The sequence below is a fragment of the Panthera pardus genome, unplaced genomic scaffold (genome assembly GCF_024362965.1).
Source record: "Panthera pardus isolate Hobbes unplaced genomic scaffold, ASM2436296v1 HiC_scaffold_15, whole genome shotgun sequence".
Taxonomy (NCBI): Eukaryota; Metazoa; Chordata; class Mammalia; order Carnivora; family Felidae; genus Panthera; species Panthera pardus.
Window position 1 is genome coordinate 71,565,662 of NW_026526710.1, and position 15,922 is coordinate 71,581,583.

The following is a 15,922-nucleotide window of genomic DNA, read 5'->3' on the forward strand; positions in this document are numbered from 1 at the left end:
TTGCCTTGCTACTTTCTCGTGTTTATATAATTTATCTCTTCAACAAGACCGTAAGTTCCTAGGAAACACAGATTCTGTTTTATATTTTGTTTCCCTTGACAGCTGTGTCTGAAGGGATAGCCAGGATCTGAAACTCCAGGTCCCCTTGCCAGTCAATGTCTGGTTGGTTCCCAAGGGCCACATAAATGGAAGAGGGGAATGTTACACATGGGACATTAAAGGCACTTACCACCACTGAGTGAGGGACGCCAAAATCCTTATGGCGGGATTCTATGTTGATGAAATGACACAGACTAATAGGGAACCACTACTTTGCTGTGAGGCCTAGAGCAGATTGGCCCCGTCTGCTCTCTCCATACTTCCTGTCTTTAGATGCCACCCTCATCGCACATTGCCTTTCAGCTTCATGACTAAATCCCCATCCCACCCCTGGTCTAGTTGGCCTTGGTTCCAAGGACCAAGGGTCGGAGTCAGGCATTCACAAACAAAATAACAGGATACAACAGGACCTAATAAGCAGAGTGAGCCAGCATTTGTATAGGACAGAAATACAAATAGTAAAGGAGAGAAAAGTGACAGAAGATTGGCTGAGGGTTAAGTCAGGATCACTCAGAGGACAGTGTGTGCCTACCATCTCGATGTTCTTTTAGGGTAAGCTGGCCAATTTTTCCTGCACCAGCAGTATGGTCCCTTGATTGAGGTACTCTCAACGGCCCTGGTTCTTTGGGACCCTGGCTGAGCAGGTCAGCTCTGAGCCCCTCCTGGGGAGGAAGGGGAACTCAAAGGGGGACTGGGGACAGGGCAGGGAGCACTGCCCAGAGTGGGAGCCAGACGCCTACAGGAAGAATAAAGAGCCTTTCTCTTGTAAGAGTGAGCCTACTGGATGGACCCCTTTTTCCTGGGCCCTCTACTGGTCTTTGCTTCTCCCGCTTTTAATATTCTGACTCTGTGGAAGTAGAGAGGAGGAATCCAAGTGGCCTTTGGCTCCTTGACTGTCATCAGAAGTCCATCCTGCACCATGCCCTTGATTGCATCACTGACATACAGAAATACTTGTTCTCTAAAGGTGGAACGAAAGGCAGAGATTGTGGGGTGTGCCCAGAGCAAAGATTCTCACCTTAGCGTGCATATTAGAATCAGAGGCAGAATTCAGAAAAAATCTCGGGGACCAGGCAGCATCCCCAAGCCAATTAAATAAGAATCCTGGGTGTTAAGACCCAGACATCAGAGTACTGTAAAACTCCCCAAATAGTTCTAATGTGTAGTCAAGGCTGAGCCTCACTGTCCTGGAGATTAAGCCTCCCTTCTTAAGCCTGACTGTACATTAAAATAACTTGAGGGATATGAAAACCTACTGCTGCCCCACCTGAGACCAATTAAAATTAGAGTCTCTGAGGACTATAGCCGGGTGTCAGCGTGTCTCTAAGGTTCCTCGGGTGACTCTTCTTGTGTGTACGTAGTAAACCATATACAACAGAAAATTTACTATTTTCGCCATTTTTAAGCATACAACTCAGCGGCATTAAGTCCTTTGACAATGTTGCGCAACTGTTGTCATTGTCTATTTCCGGAACCTTCTCATTACCCCAAACAAAAAAGCGTATCCATCAAACAATGACTCCCCATTCCCTTCTCCCCCGCAAGCCCTAGTGACCTCTATTCTACCCTCTGTCTCTGTGAATTTGTCTCTTTTAGGTACCTCGCATAATTAGAATCACGCAGTATTTATCCTTTTGTGACTGGTTTATTTCGCTTACGCGTCATGCTTTCTAACCTCATCCATGTTGTAACGTGTGTTAGAATTTCCTACCTTTTCAAGGCTGAATAATATTGTACTGCCTGTATATACCACATTTTGTTTATCAGTGCATTTGTTAATGGACATTGGGACTGTCCGCCTTTTGGCTACTGTGAATAATGAGCCTATGAATCTGTTTGAGTCCTGCTTTCCATTCTTTTGGCTAGAGACCCAGAAGTGGGTGTGCTGGATCATGAGGTAATGGTAGGTCTAACTTTTTTCCGATTTCATGTTGATACAATGGATGCACAGCACTGTATAAGTTTAGGGTGTACAGCATGATGCTCTGACATATATCAAATGATTATCACGAGAAGTTTAGTCAACATTCATCATCTCACACGGATGCAAAAGAAAAATACAAAACGCTTCCCAAATCTGCGGCAATCCTTGCTCAGGGGCCATGTTCATTTTCTCTGTATTGGCCCGATTTTAGTGTAGGTTTATGCTTTTTGATGAACTGCCATGCCCTCGTGTGATTCTTAAGTATAGCCAACGATGAGAAACACCAGTGTTCCTCCCACATCCTTAGGAGAGTGCGGATTGGCAGTTGGTAAATATTATCGAATGACTTCCTTCATAAATTGCATCGTAGCCCCAGGCAGTTGTTTTTGTCACAAAGTCAAAAGACTACTGGGTGGATTAATGGTACTCTTTTTGAAAACCCCAACCCCGACAGTCTCATGGCCGTGAGACCTAGCACCTCAGCTGCTGTTCCCACCTTCAGCTGAACTGCGTCCCCCGTAATTTGTTGGTAATGACCATTTGAATACAAGAGTTTCTGAATGATCTGCTTCGGAGGTCATGAATTAGAACTGCTTCGAGACTTTTCATATCACAATGCCATATCTATTATGACACGTGAAATTATTTCCATCATCATACCAGCGCTCAGATACGTTTTCTCGAATAGAAAGGAAAGGTGGTGATGTCAGCATGACATGTTGTATTCAGAAAGCACTGCTAAACTATCTGTTGATAGGTGAACTCATCGGGGTTCAAAAGCAGCGGGATGAATGAATGGGGGCACAGAGGATTTTTAGGGCAGTGAAAACACTCTGTATGACACCATAATGGCGGATACATGTTATTATACGTTTGTCTAAATCCACAGAATGTACCACACCAAGAGTGAACTCTGATCTAAACTGTGGACTAAGGGTGATTATGTGTCAGGGAAGGTCCATCAGTTGTAACAAATGTACCACTCTGCTGCAGGATGATGATAAGGGGGGAGGTTGTGCACGTGTGGGAGCAGAGCGTATATGGGAAATCTCTTTTTCTTCCCCTCAGTTTTGCTGTGAATCTAAAACTGCCCCCTCCCCCTCCCCCCAAAAACAAGCCTTAATTAAAACTACCCTTTAACGGTATTTGGCACAGAGCCTGGCACAAGGTAGGCATCCAGTAAATATCCGTTAATGATTGAACGAATGAATGGATGAATCAAACCATCAATCAATCGATTCAGACAAGTACATGTTGTCTTTACCATGGATGATTCATCATGATGGAAAGGTATGGAATACTATTACAACACCTAGGCACTATTTCAAAGTTGACATCAGAACGGGAAAATTCCCCTAACCCTTTGGGAGATGGCAACAAGAAGGGTCTGCGGTGGATGTAGAGAGCCTTATGTCTGACGGTGCACCGGGTGGGCTCAACACAGAGCTGAGTCAGAGGTCATGAGGGTTGCTGGTATGGAATAAGGGCGAAAGAGAAGGGATGCCATTTAAGTCACAAGACTCCTGTTTCCTTCCCCTCTGCTATATACCAATCCCAACACCTGCAGGGCTTCTCCTACCCTGGGCCCTTGAAAACCTGTCCAGATATGAAATAACGTGTTGTTCCGGCATTTTTTAAAGTACCATCTAGACTCAAATTGTGTAAAGGAAAGGAAATCTATGAGTCAGTTTCCAGATTTGTATTTGCAAGATTACATCAATGAATTTCCATAGAAAGAAACCACAAGTTTCTTGCAGATTGCCTGGATTCACAAAGATGTACGTCACTTTCAACAAATGAGGAAGAACTCCTAAGCAGATCCTCTGAAGATGTGCATGAACTTTTAAGGTGCGTTTAAAAGCCAGATCTCCACTCTCAATTTTTCTCTTACCTGTGTAAAATTGTGATGGCTGGTCTAGGAAAAGAAGCTGAATTGCTCTTTGTTAGTTTGTTCCCAAAATTACTGTGGCAATTTTGAGAGTACTAATACACCCTGCATCTACTTCTCCCAGACACTCCTTGTATGTATATACCAGCATCTCTAATTTAATTCTCGTAACATCATTTGAAGCAGGTGCTATTATCTGCCGCTCCTTACAGATGTAGAAATTGAAGCTGAAAGGTTAAGGAACTTGCCTAAAGTCACATCACCAAGTGGCAGCATCAAGATTCAAATTCGGGGTTAATTCTGGGGCGCCTGGGTGGCTCAGTCGGTTGAGCACCCGACTTCGGCTCAGGTCCATGAGTTCGAGCCCCGCGTCGGGCTCTGTGCTGACAGCTCAGAGCCTGGAGCCTGCTTCGGATTCTGTGTCTCCCTCTCTCTCTGACCCTCCCCCGTTCATGCTCTGTCTCTCTCTGTCTCAAAAACAAATAAACGTTAAAAAAAAATTTAAGGGGCGCCTGGGTGGCTCAGTCGGTTAAGCACCGACTTCGGCTCAGGTCATGATCTCACGGTTTGTGGGTTCGAGCCCCGCTTCGGGCTCTGTGCTGACAGCTCAGACCCTGGAGCCTGCTTTGGATTCTGTGTCTCCCTCTCTCTTCCCCTCCCCCACTTGCGCTCTGTCTCTGTCTCTCAAAAATAAATAAACGTGAAAAAATTTAAAAAAAATTTTTTTTAAATTCGGGGTTAATTCTAAAGGCTCTGTTTTTCCTATTAGACCACTATGCTCCTTAAGAGAACCACAGGGGGTGAAATTACATATAAAAATATTAATGTTTGATCGGGAGGAGAAAAAGACCAATCATAAAATGTAATGTCAGTTCAAAGTAGAGGCTGAAGGGTGGCGGCTGAAATGACTGCATAGGTTATAAAACTGCAAGGCAGGAGGCCCCCTGGCTGGCTCAGTCCATACAGCACACAATTCCTGATCTCAGGATCAAGAGTTCAAGCCCCACATTGGGGGGGGGGCCTACTTTAAGAAAATAAAGTTTCCGCGTGTAAAACAGGACCCAGTCTGGAGTGACATGAGGTAGGCAGTCCTCCTGGCGGGAGACGAGAAACTGAGGAAGAGACAGGAGGGATTGACACCAGTCAGTATCTAGCTGAGCTGTATTGGGTGAAGAAGCACCTGACCAAACTGGGAAGGAGTCTCACTGGGTAAATACGATACATGTGCATTTCACCCCTACGCACCTATGAGAAGCTGCATAAGCCACATCTTGCACACAGCAGACTTAGAAACAAGAAGTCTGTTGAGTCTCAACTAATAAAGACTAGACAGATAAAACCTCAAAGACTTGATTTCCCTAATTGGCACATGCAGCTAATAGACGCTCATAAGATATACGTTCAGTGTCTAAAAACAAAACAGGACAGCACTAGAAGTGATTGGGAGACTGACCAAGTCAAACTGAATGTGAAAGAAGCCTTTGCATTTGTAAGGATAATAGCTAGCATTTATGACCTACTCTGTGACAAGCCGAGTTAAGTGCTTTACATAGTAATCAACTCCTTGACTCTGGTAACAACTCCATAATATACCACGACATTTTCAGTCCCATTTTCACAGATGAGGCAGAGAATTATTAAGATGACGCAGAGAATTAAGTAACTTGTTCACGGTCATAAAAATTAGAATCGAGCAGATCTTTCTGGATCTAAAACTGTCGTGCACTTAGCCATTATACTGCATTCTGAACTCCGAATTCACACTGGATGAAAAAGTATAGTGACTGCTTGTGCTCAAATGTGCTGGAGACTGTATGGAACAACTACGTAGCCAGAAGAAAGGGAGAATTTGGGTGCCCAAATTGCTATAAAACATCCTGGTGTCCTGTGTGATGAAAACATTAATGGCACCAGAAATCGGGCCAGGAAACCTTGTGTACCTGTCGGGTTTCGTAAGTAGTTTGCTTGCTTTTGCCCCAAACTATCCCGTAGTTGTCTGTGGGTGGCAGTCTGACTCGGAGGAAACCAGGCAATTCGTGCTAAAAACATTCATCTCCAAGATCTGCAGCCCAGTTTACAAAAAAAAAGTCTGGGCACAGATTTCGAGCAAATTTCCTTTAGGTATCTGGACGTCTAGGAACCACTGCCCTTAGCCATGCCATACACATCAAAGCCTAAAACGGGGTCGCCAAGCGCGGGTGCCGGTAGCGCCGCCGGACACACGCAAGTCACCGAGTCAGCTGAGCGCGACCGGGGGTGGGGGGATGGGGGGCCGGCGATGGAGAGCCGCGTGCTTCCCTCTTCGGCGTGAGGCAATCCTCCTCCCACGGTCTCGGGAAGCCCCGACGTAGCAGGCTTCCTCGCCGGAGCGCAGCCGCCCGGGCGTAGCTCCTCCACCGCTTCCTCCCCCGGCTGCAACTACCCGACCCTCCCGGCTCAGGCCCGACTCCACCTCTCCGGCCTCGGTGCGCGCGCCGCCGCGAGCGGGCGGCGGCGGCGAGGGCAAAGGAGACGCGCGGGCGCGCGTACGCGCGCAGGAGGGCGGGCCCGCCCGAAGCCCCGCCCCCTCGGCACGGCCGGCGCGCCCCGCCGGCCCGGCTCCCCGAGGCAAACCTGTCTCGGCCGGGCGGGGAGCAGAGCTTCCTCCTCTGAGCGCGGTGCGTCGTCGCCCGATTTGTCCTTCCGCCCCTGCCTCCGCGGCGCCGGGGCCCGCGAGGGGGCGAGCGGAAGGTGCGCTGGAGCCGAGGCCCGCGATGCGGCCGGCGGGAGCCGCGGCCGTCGCGGGCTCGTCGGCGCGGGACGCGTCGCTGTGCGGGGAGCTGCTGCAGGCCCCGCCGCCCCCGGCCTCGCAGCCGCCTCCGGCCGCGCCCTCGGGCCCGCCGCTCCCCGCTGCGAGCGCGACCCTCAACCGTCTTCCGGAGCCGCTGCTGCGGAGGCTCAGCGGGAGCCTGGACCGAGCGCCCGAAGGCCGGGGCTGGAGGAGGCTGGCCGAGGTGGCGGGGAGTCGGGGGCGCCTCCGGCTCAGGTGAGGGACGAGGGCGCGGGGGGCGTGGGGACAGGGGCGGGGTCACGCGGGGCGGGCTGGGGCCGGGGGCGCGCGGGGGAGCGAGCGGGCACGCGAGTTGGAGGGGGTGGGGGCCGCCGCTCCGGGCGCTGGGGTGCGGCAGGGGTCGCCCGCGTGGAAGGGGCGCAGAGGGGAGATCTCTCGGTCGGGAAAGTCGTGGGAATGCCAGAGACTGGAGGTTGGACCCTCCTCCCCTTGAGCTGAAAGGGAGAAGTGGAGATCGACCCGGCGGGGGGGGGGGGGGGTTGGAGAGGAGGAAATCTGTCTGGAAACCACTAGGATAGGGCAGTCATTCCAGAGGACTTAACAGACAAAAGAACGGGATACGGGCACAGACCTGGAAGACCTAAGGAAGGTTAGGAAGGAGAAGTGCAGGTCAAGAGATAATGAGAGCCAGGCGCTCGGGTGCAGGATTTGGAAGTTTTTATAATAGGGAGAGAGTGATGGTGGGAAAGACTGAAACTAAACTCCCCACCTTCCTCCAAACCAACTTAACCGGGTTCTCTTCTTCACTTCGCCATGAACACTGAGCTAGAAGTAAAAACTATTTTCCTCTCACCCAGGCTTGAAACTGCGAACTCTTGGTCTCAGGACTTCTTTACACTCTCAAGAATGATTGAGGACCCCAGGGAGTTTTTAATGTGGGTTCTATCCGTTATATACATGTGCTGTGCACTGATATTTACCGTATCAAAAAGTAAAAGTAAGAAACGTTAAAAAAATATTTGAACTTATTTGAAAAGGATAGCCCATTCTACATGGTAGCAGAAATTACATGTTTCTGGGGGTGCCTGGGTGGCTCTTAATATCGGCTCAGGTCGTGATCTCACCTGGGATCGAGCCCCCCCCCCCCCACCCCCCCCCACCCCCCGTTGGGCACTGTGCTGATAGTGCAGAGCCTGCTTGGACTTCTCTCTCTCTCTCCCTCTCTCTCTGTCTCTCTCCAAAATTAATAAATAAGCATTTTTTTAAATTACATGTTTTTGTGAAAAAACAGAGTTTTCAAAACCAAAAAAAAAAAAAAAAAAGAAAAGTGGCATTGTTTTACATTTTGAAGATCTGTGCCTTAACTGCAGAGAACTGGCTTTTCTGTGCTTCTGCATTGGGTCTGTTGCACTGTCGCAGGTCACGTTACACCGGGTACTCCAATGTACGCTTTCTCAGAGAGTGAGCGAAAATGCTAAGTCTCATCTTAGTGTCGCTGTGAAAAACCGTTTTGATCGTGTGGACCCTGTGACTGCACTAGGAACTACACTAGGGATGCCCAGACCATACTTAGAACCGCCCCTCTCTACCATCGTTAGGATTTTGGTCTGCCTTTGAACCCCTTAGAAGTTTTGTTTTGTTTTTACCTTGTCGTATAACTGAACTTTGTCTGGTACGGTTATTTGCACCATTTCTTATGAACTCCTTGAGAACAGGAGGCATCACTTAAGATTCTGTGTGTTATGCATACAACCTGTCTTAGACACGACAAATGCTTTTGAATTGAGAGGGGAATCATTCATTCAGAATTATGCTTATCGAGTGCCTATTATTTGCTGGAAGTTCCAGAAGATAAAAAGATGGCAAATATTTAGTTCCTATTCACAAAGACTTCTATAGCAGTGGACTGTTACTCTGGGACATTCACAAATAACACGTTAAGTGCTGTGTTGGGTGTGGATAATAATAACTGGGCTTTTATCATTTATTGATCACTTAGTGTATACCAATGCACGAAGTATTTACATACATTATCTACTTTAACTCTCACAACGACCTTGAGTTTCAGAGTTTGGGGTTAAACCAGAGTCATGAGGGTTTAGGATTCTTTGGCCACAGAGTGGAGTAGTGATGTGAGGTTGGAATTAAGAAGTGGTAGACTTGTGGGGCGCCTGGTGGCTCAGTCAGTTAAGCGTCCGGCTTCAGGTCAGGTCACGATCTCGCAGTTCATGAGTTCGAGCCCCGCATCAGGCTCTGTGTTGAAAGTTCAGAGCCTGGAGCCTGCTTCGGGTTCTGTGTCTCCCTCTCTCTCTCTCTGCCCCTCCCCTGCTCATTCTCCCTCTCTCTCCCTCTCTCTCTGTCTCTCTCAAAAATAAACATTGAAAGTTAAAAAAAAAAAAAAGTGGTAAACTTGCAAAATTGAGACAGATGGCACAATTTTTTTCTGTTCTAGGGAAAAAGCAAACATGCTTCTTTTAGGGAGAGGGAACTATGCAAAGAAAATCCAAAATACTGTTATGCTAGGTCCATAGATTGCTGAATTTCTAGACTTAACAATGCAAAAAGTTGTCTTCCTTGGGGGTCAGATCATCAGATCTATGATTGGTTAGTTTGTGATTAGTACTCTCGTTAGGGAAGGCTCTGGGTTTTCCTGAGGACCTGGGAGTGAGGACTCCTAATTTGGCAGTGGAGGAAAGAAAAGGAAGGAAGAAGGCCCTGCCACCGCCGAGGAAGTGTGGATGCCCGACTTCAGGTGCCCAGTGTACCCCCCCCCCACCCTGAGCCCCAAGCCTTCAGTCAGGTTTTGCTGATGACTCCAGAGTGGTTTGCTTGACAAAGTAACAGGAAAGTTTGAGGCCACATCTCTGGTGAGGGTGGTGTAGACAGAAGGGCCGTAGCCTCACAAGATGTGACAAGCAACAAAGGGCGTGCGTTCGTGGAATCTGACGGTTCTGGGGTGCGAAGTCTGAAACGAAATTGGTGGGGTTTCACCAGCCTTCCTGGAGGGTGAAGATTAGCTCAGAGTAGGTGACTGGTGGTCGGAGGTGGGGGCGGCCCTGCAGGTTAGAAAACTGGGGAACACTGGGGGCCCCCGGGTGGCTCAGTTGGGTAAGCATCCGACTGCCGCTCAGGTCATGATCTCACAGCTCGTGAGCTCGAGCCCTGCCCCAGGCTGGCTGATGTCAGCGCAGGGCCCGCTTCAGATTCTCTGCCCCCCTCTCTCTCCGCCCCTTCCCTGCTCATGCTCTCTCTATCAAAAATAGATGAATATTAAAAAAAAAAGAAAGAAAGAAAACTGGGGAACATTGACGTCGTATACCTACTAAAATTTGAACCACATTGACATAACAGAAAGTTAGCACGGGGAGCTTCGGGGGCTGGAGAGGAGCAGAGGAGGGGGCCAGGTAAGCTGGTAATGTTCACTCTGTGGAAGACAAGTTATTTCAGAGTAATTTCATGCTGTTGATCGAAGAGCACCTAGATTGCACACAGTCCCCGAGGTATTTTCCTCCAGTGTTAGAGGGAGGAATTGAAGCGTGAGGGTGGGTGCAAGTGAATAACAGTTCCCGTGAGGGTGTGGGCCTTTCCCTGGAATCTTCAAAGGCCGCCTGTTGTTTGTTTTCACTCTTTTCTCACTCTATACGTGTCTCCTGAAACCAGCTGAGCATTTAATAAGTAAACCACAAGAGTCCGTTCTGAACTGTCCATCGGGGATCAGGATTCATTGTAAGTGTTTTCATTTGATTGTGGGTGACCCAGAATCAGTCTTGGCCTATAATTCAGGTCCCCACAACCGTGTGCGTATGGGAATCCCCTGAACACAAACCCGGCCCTAATGCCCTTCCCAACCCGCCTGGTACTGGACAGCCTTTGCTGTCGGCGGAGACAGGTGCGGGTTCTGAGTGTCCAGCCCAGGCTACATAAATTGTGTGGTGGCCCGGAACATCGAGGCGCCAGAGGTGACACAGCTCCCAGGAGGCTCCAACGCTGCGCGCGTGCTGTGCAGGAGGGAGCTTAGGACGGGGGCGGTGGGACGGGGACCAAGGAAAACCAACACAGAAGGTGCTCCTTAGCCCCAGACCTCTGTCCTCATTCCGTTCACGAGAGGCCTGAGAACACGTGTGAGAAGCCGAAAGCAGAGATCTCCTCCCGTTTCTGTCTCTTCGGCCTGTCTCTTCGGTGTCTGAAATTCGGAGTGCTTTAGGAGTCAGGCTTCGTGTCTCTTTACCTACACGTCTTCACCCAATCCCCTTCTTGGTTTGTCCTTAAGTCTCATGACGATACAGATTTAGGTGGATGACTCTTCGTTCGCATCTTCAGTCCATGTCTTTGCTTTGAACCCCCCGGATTCCTACGTGTACGTGCCTATTTTCCGCCTCCTCTTGAATGACTAACAGATATCTTATCTGAAACGTAACATGTCCAAAACTCAGCGTGTCTTCCCCAACAAAACTCTCTCTCGTGCAGGTTTCTTCATCTCAGTAAATGGCAGCCACAGCCCTCCCATTACTCAGGCCCCATACTTCACAGTTATTCTTTTTTTTTTTTTTAGATGTCTATTTTTAAGAGCGAGAGAGAGCATATGTAGGGGAGGGGCAGAGGGAGAGGGAGACACAGAATCTGAAGCAGGCTCCAGGCTCTGAGCTGTCAGCACAGAGTCCAATGCGGGGCTTGAACCCACAGACCGTGAGATCATGACCTGAGCCGAAGTCAGCTCAACCGACGGAGCCACCCAGGCGCCCCACGTCACGGTTATTCTTGACTCCACTTTCACACCACATCCATTTTGGCAGCAGCCCTCAGCCAGTGCACCTTGAGTGTGCATCTAGAATCCAGCCTCCGCGGCTCCGGCACTGGGCCAAGCCACCGTCATCTCTCCGCCGGTTCATTCCAATAGCTGCCTACCTTCCACTCTGCCCCCACCCCCGAGTGATTCTCAGCATAGCAGTAAGAATTATTCTTTTAAGACATTCGGTCGGGTCTTACCCTTCCTCTGCTCAAAACCCTTCCATTGCTTTTCTAGTTCGGTGTAAAAACACCATTTGTTTACCAGTTAGCTCTTAGACCTTGTTGTCTTCCTCCCTTTCTCCACTGTCGGTGCACCTGCTTTCTTGCTTTTTGCTTGAACGCAGTAGGATCTTTGCACTTGCTCTTTACTCAGCATGAGATGGTCTCCACGGGTGAAATGTGTGACTTGCTCTTTACGTCTTCACGTGTTTGCTTACGAGTTACCTCCTTCAGTGAGATCTTCTCTGATCACGTTATTTAAAATTACCCTGTGCATCTGCTTTGCTTTGTTTTTCTCCAGAGCACCTATGACCTTTGGATGGACACACACACACACACACACACACACACACACCCCTCCGTTTGTCTGCCTTTGCGGGTATACATGTATATCTCCTCCTGTAGAAAAACCCAAGACGTTAAGGGAATTTTGTCTTGTTTGCTACCATATCCTCAATACCTAGGAAAAATGGCTGGCCTATTTTAGGTGATTAATAAGTAGTTGTTGAATTAATGAATAAAGATTCCAAACAGTAAATGTTCCAAGAAGAGAAGCAAAAGAACATAAAAGCAATGCACGGTTCGTACCCTAAGGGATGTAAAATGTGTTTTGTTTGACTATATATTTTTTGAAGTGAAGGTAAATATAAATATTTTTAAAAGCAAAACCCTTGGGGCACCTGGGTGGCTCAGTCGGTTGGGCGTCCGACTTCAGCTCAGGTCATGATCTCACAGCTCGTGGGTTCGAGCCCCGCGTCGGGCTCTGTGCCAACAGCTCAGAGCCTGGAGCCTGCTTCAGATTCTGTGTCTCCCTCTCTCTCTGCCCCTCCCCTGCTCATGCTCTGTCTCTCTCTGTCTCAAAAATAAAAAAAAACAAACAAACAAAAAAGCAAAACCCATTTGTTTCAGTAATAGTCTTTTTTTTTTAAAATATTTATTTATTTTGCAAGGGAGAGTGAGAGCCCGCTGTCGATGCAGAGCCTAACATGGGGCTCGAACTCACGAACTGTGAAATGAACTGAGCCAAAATCAAGAGTCACCACGCTTAACTGACTGAACCACCCAGGCACCCCTAAAAACAGCCCATTTGTTTCAGTAATAGTCTTTTAACTTAAATGAGAAATTCCAAATTAGGGTTGGCAGAAACCACTACAAAGCACAGTCTTTACGGGAATGTAACTAAAAAAGGAAAGATGTAAAGGCTGGATGTGTATAAGCATCCTCTCTGCTGAAAGCCAGTGCCCATGCGGAAAATCAGTAAAAAAGGAAAGGAGATACAGAATCTTGTTTTTCTCCTGTGCCTCTTGTATTGGAAATTTTTGTCTACTTCAGTTTTACCTTTCTTCATTTGGAAGAAAGACGTCAAACTGTTTCTCATTTTTTTCTATATCAGCATAAATATTAAAGCATCACCTGGTTACATTTGGTGAGATATACCAGATTCTGATAACCTCTCTGAATCATAAAAAAAAAAAAATTATATTTAGCTTGCAGCATCCTTGTTTTTATAAATCTCATATTCTAATTATCTCAAAAAAAATTGGTGATCCTTAAGCTATCTCTAATACTGGTTCCTCGACTTGGACATTACAGGGACTAACAAAAGAAAATTTCCTAAAATGGAGGACCAGTGGGTATCTGCAGCTTTTGTTGTTTCTATTGTTATAGTCACCATTCTTCCATAAAAGAAAAGACACTTGAACACTGAAAAATAGGAAAGACCATCTTAAAGACAAAAAGACAGTCTTAGCGTCCTTTTTTTTTTATTTAAAAAAAATTTTTTTTAACGTTTATTTATTTTTGAGACAGAGAGAGACAGAGCATGAACGGGGGAGTGTCAGAGAGAGGGAGACACAGAATCGGAAGCAGGCTCCAGGCTCCGAGCTGTCAGCACAGAGCCCGACGCGGGGCTCGAACTCACGGACCGCGAGATCATGACCTGAGCCGAAGTCGGCCGCTTAACTGACTGAGCCACCCAGGCGGCCCTTAGCGTCCTTATTTTTATCATTTTACCATGGGCTTCAGATTGGGCTGCCACTGGTCTATGGTCCAGAATTTGGGAACAGTTAACCTATATTATGATGAGTCACATTTAACAAAAATCGAGTATTGAATGTATTCATTTAACTGAGACACTTGGAAAAGAATGGTGAGTATAGAGACAGGAGGCCTTGAAGGACATGATCAGGTTACCAAACTAGGAACTACTCAAAAAGATTTTTTTAAAATTTCTCTTCATGTTTATTTATTTTTGAGACAGAGAGAGACAGAGCATGAACGGGGGAGGGTCAGAGAGAGGGGGAGACACAGAATCCGAAGCAGGCTCCAGGCTCTGAGCTGTCGGCACAGAGCCTGACGTGGCCTCGAACTCACAAACCGTGAGATCATGACCTGAGCCGAAGTCGAACACTTAACTGACTGAGCCACCCAGGCACCCCTCGAAAACATTTTTAAGGAAAAGCTAAAACAGTTTCAGAAATTAGCATGATTAGGAAATTGATATTCTTTTAATATCCCCGTATTTTTATTGCATAAGAAAAGCTCACTTTTATTGTGTTATTTGCCACACACTAAGCGCTTGGGGCATGGATTATCTAACAATCCTATGAGGTGGATGATACTGCCAGTGAAATTATTTTGGTTGGATACATTTTTTTTTTCTAAATTTGTGAGATTACCAATTTCACTGCAGAATTATAAATCTTGAGTGACCATTACACAAATGCTCTGGTGACCTTTTAATAAAAGCGATCAAAATGAATATGGAATAAGGTTATTCCAAGTCATATGAAAACTTGCGGACCTGGCACCTGCCACAGCTTTAATACTGTTACCCCTTCCATCTCTCTAGCTTCCAGCCTTTTTAGTTACGATTCAAATTCACTCAGTAATCATTCAGTTATGAGCGACTAATACGGGCACGACAGGTTTTAGGTATCGAGGGGTTAAAAATATAGGGTTTCTGTTGTCAAGGAGTTCGGTGACCCAGTTAGATACAGAAGACATGGATATGAAAGAAAAGCTCGTGGGTTTAAGGCAAAATGGTGCCAACTGAGACGTAGAGAATCGGGGTCTGCAAACAATGACCTGAGAGCCAGATTTGCACCACTACCGGTTTATGAGCTAAGAATGGTTTTTATATTTGAAAAATTGCAAAGCAAAAGACAAGGAAGAAGAAGAACACGCAGTGGACCGTATGGCCCATAAAGCCTAAAATATTTACTCTCTGCCACGTGACACAAGTTTGCGAACCTTTGGTATACGAGAAGAGCACCCTCAGGAGACCGTGTCTAAAGTGTATTTGGAGGACTTGTGTGGTCTGGGCAACCTCACAGAGAAGCGAGAGGTATTGGACTTTCATTTAAACTGGTAGGGAAGAGAAAGGTCTCTCTGAAGGTGTGTGAAGTGCGAATTCTACAGACTATCATGGAGATTACCCAAAGGCTTTGGTTGGCCTTTGTTGTCGGTCACGTCTCTTTGGGAAGATTATTGGGGGGGTTTTGTTGTTTTGTTTGGTTTTACTTTATTGTTTTTCTTCTCTTGCATGTTTCATACTTGTGCTTTCCCTTCCTATGAAATGGTTGAAGTCCGTACTCCTTGTCCCATTATTTCTGGCCTTGTACAGTCTGGTCTTAAGCTTTCTAACCTTGTATACACCTACTGAATACAATGACATTGAAAAAGAAATGGCATGTGTACGTTAAATGGTGATACTAAAAAGAAATCGTTTTAACAAAAGGACGAGACCTAAAGATTCTTTAGAGTAGAGGTCAGCAAACTTTTTGTATAAGGAGCTAAATATAAATAGCACATGTGTTCAGCTTTGCAGACCAGCTACTCACGTCTGCTGTTGTAACAGGAAAGCAGCCATCCATGTTTGTAAAGGTATGTGTGAGGGAGCATAACTGTATTCCAACAAAACTGTTTACAAAATCAAGTGGCTGGGTGGGTTTGGCCCTTAGACCAGAGTTTGTCTTCCTCCTGCGATAGGGTATTTCTAGGTGCTTAGAAGTACTGTACTTTGAACGTCAGTAGCACTGATAGTCTTTTAAAAATTGTTGATAAAATGAGCACACATAGTGAAAATTCGACGATACAAAAGGTTCATAGTGAAAAGCGAATCGTCCAGCTTTGAGCTCTGCTGCACTGGCTCCCCTCTGTAGGACAATCCCAACTACGAGTTTCTTGCCCATCTTTTCAAAGTTAGCTCTACATATAAGAAAAACACGTATTA

The 15,922-nt window shown here is 46.9% G+C and overlaps 1 protein-coding gene and 1 non-coding gene across 2 annotated transcripts in view; one reads left to right on the forward strand and one right to left on the reverse strand.

Annotated features, from left to right (window-relative positions):
• Window positions 1-2,152: 2,152 nt before the first annotated feature.
• Window positions 2,153-2,259, reverse strand: LOC128777129 (U6 spliceosomal RNA). The gene has a single exon (XR_008422329.1). It is a non-coding gene; the product is annotated as a U6 spliceosomal RNA (small nuclear RNA).
• A 4,216-nt stretch (window positions 2,260-6,475) lies between these two features.
• Window positions 6,476-15,922, forward strand: part of MALT1 (MALT1 paracaspase) — a 62,970-nt gene continuing 53,523 nt past the window's right edge. The window contains 1 exon segment of the mRNA XM_019463899.2: window positions 6,476-6,936. Coding sequence (XP_019319444.2) covers window positions 6,665-6,936 — 272 coding nt within the window. The 5' untranslated portion in view covers window positions 6,476-6,664.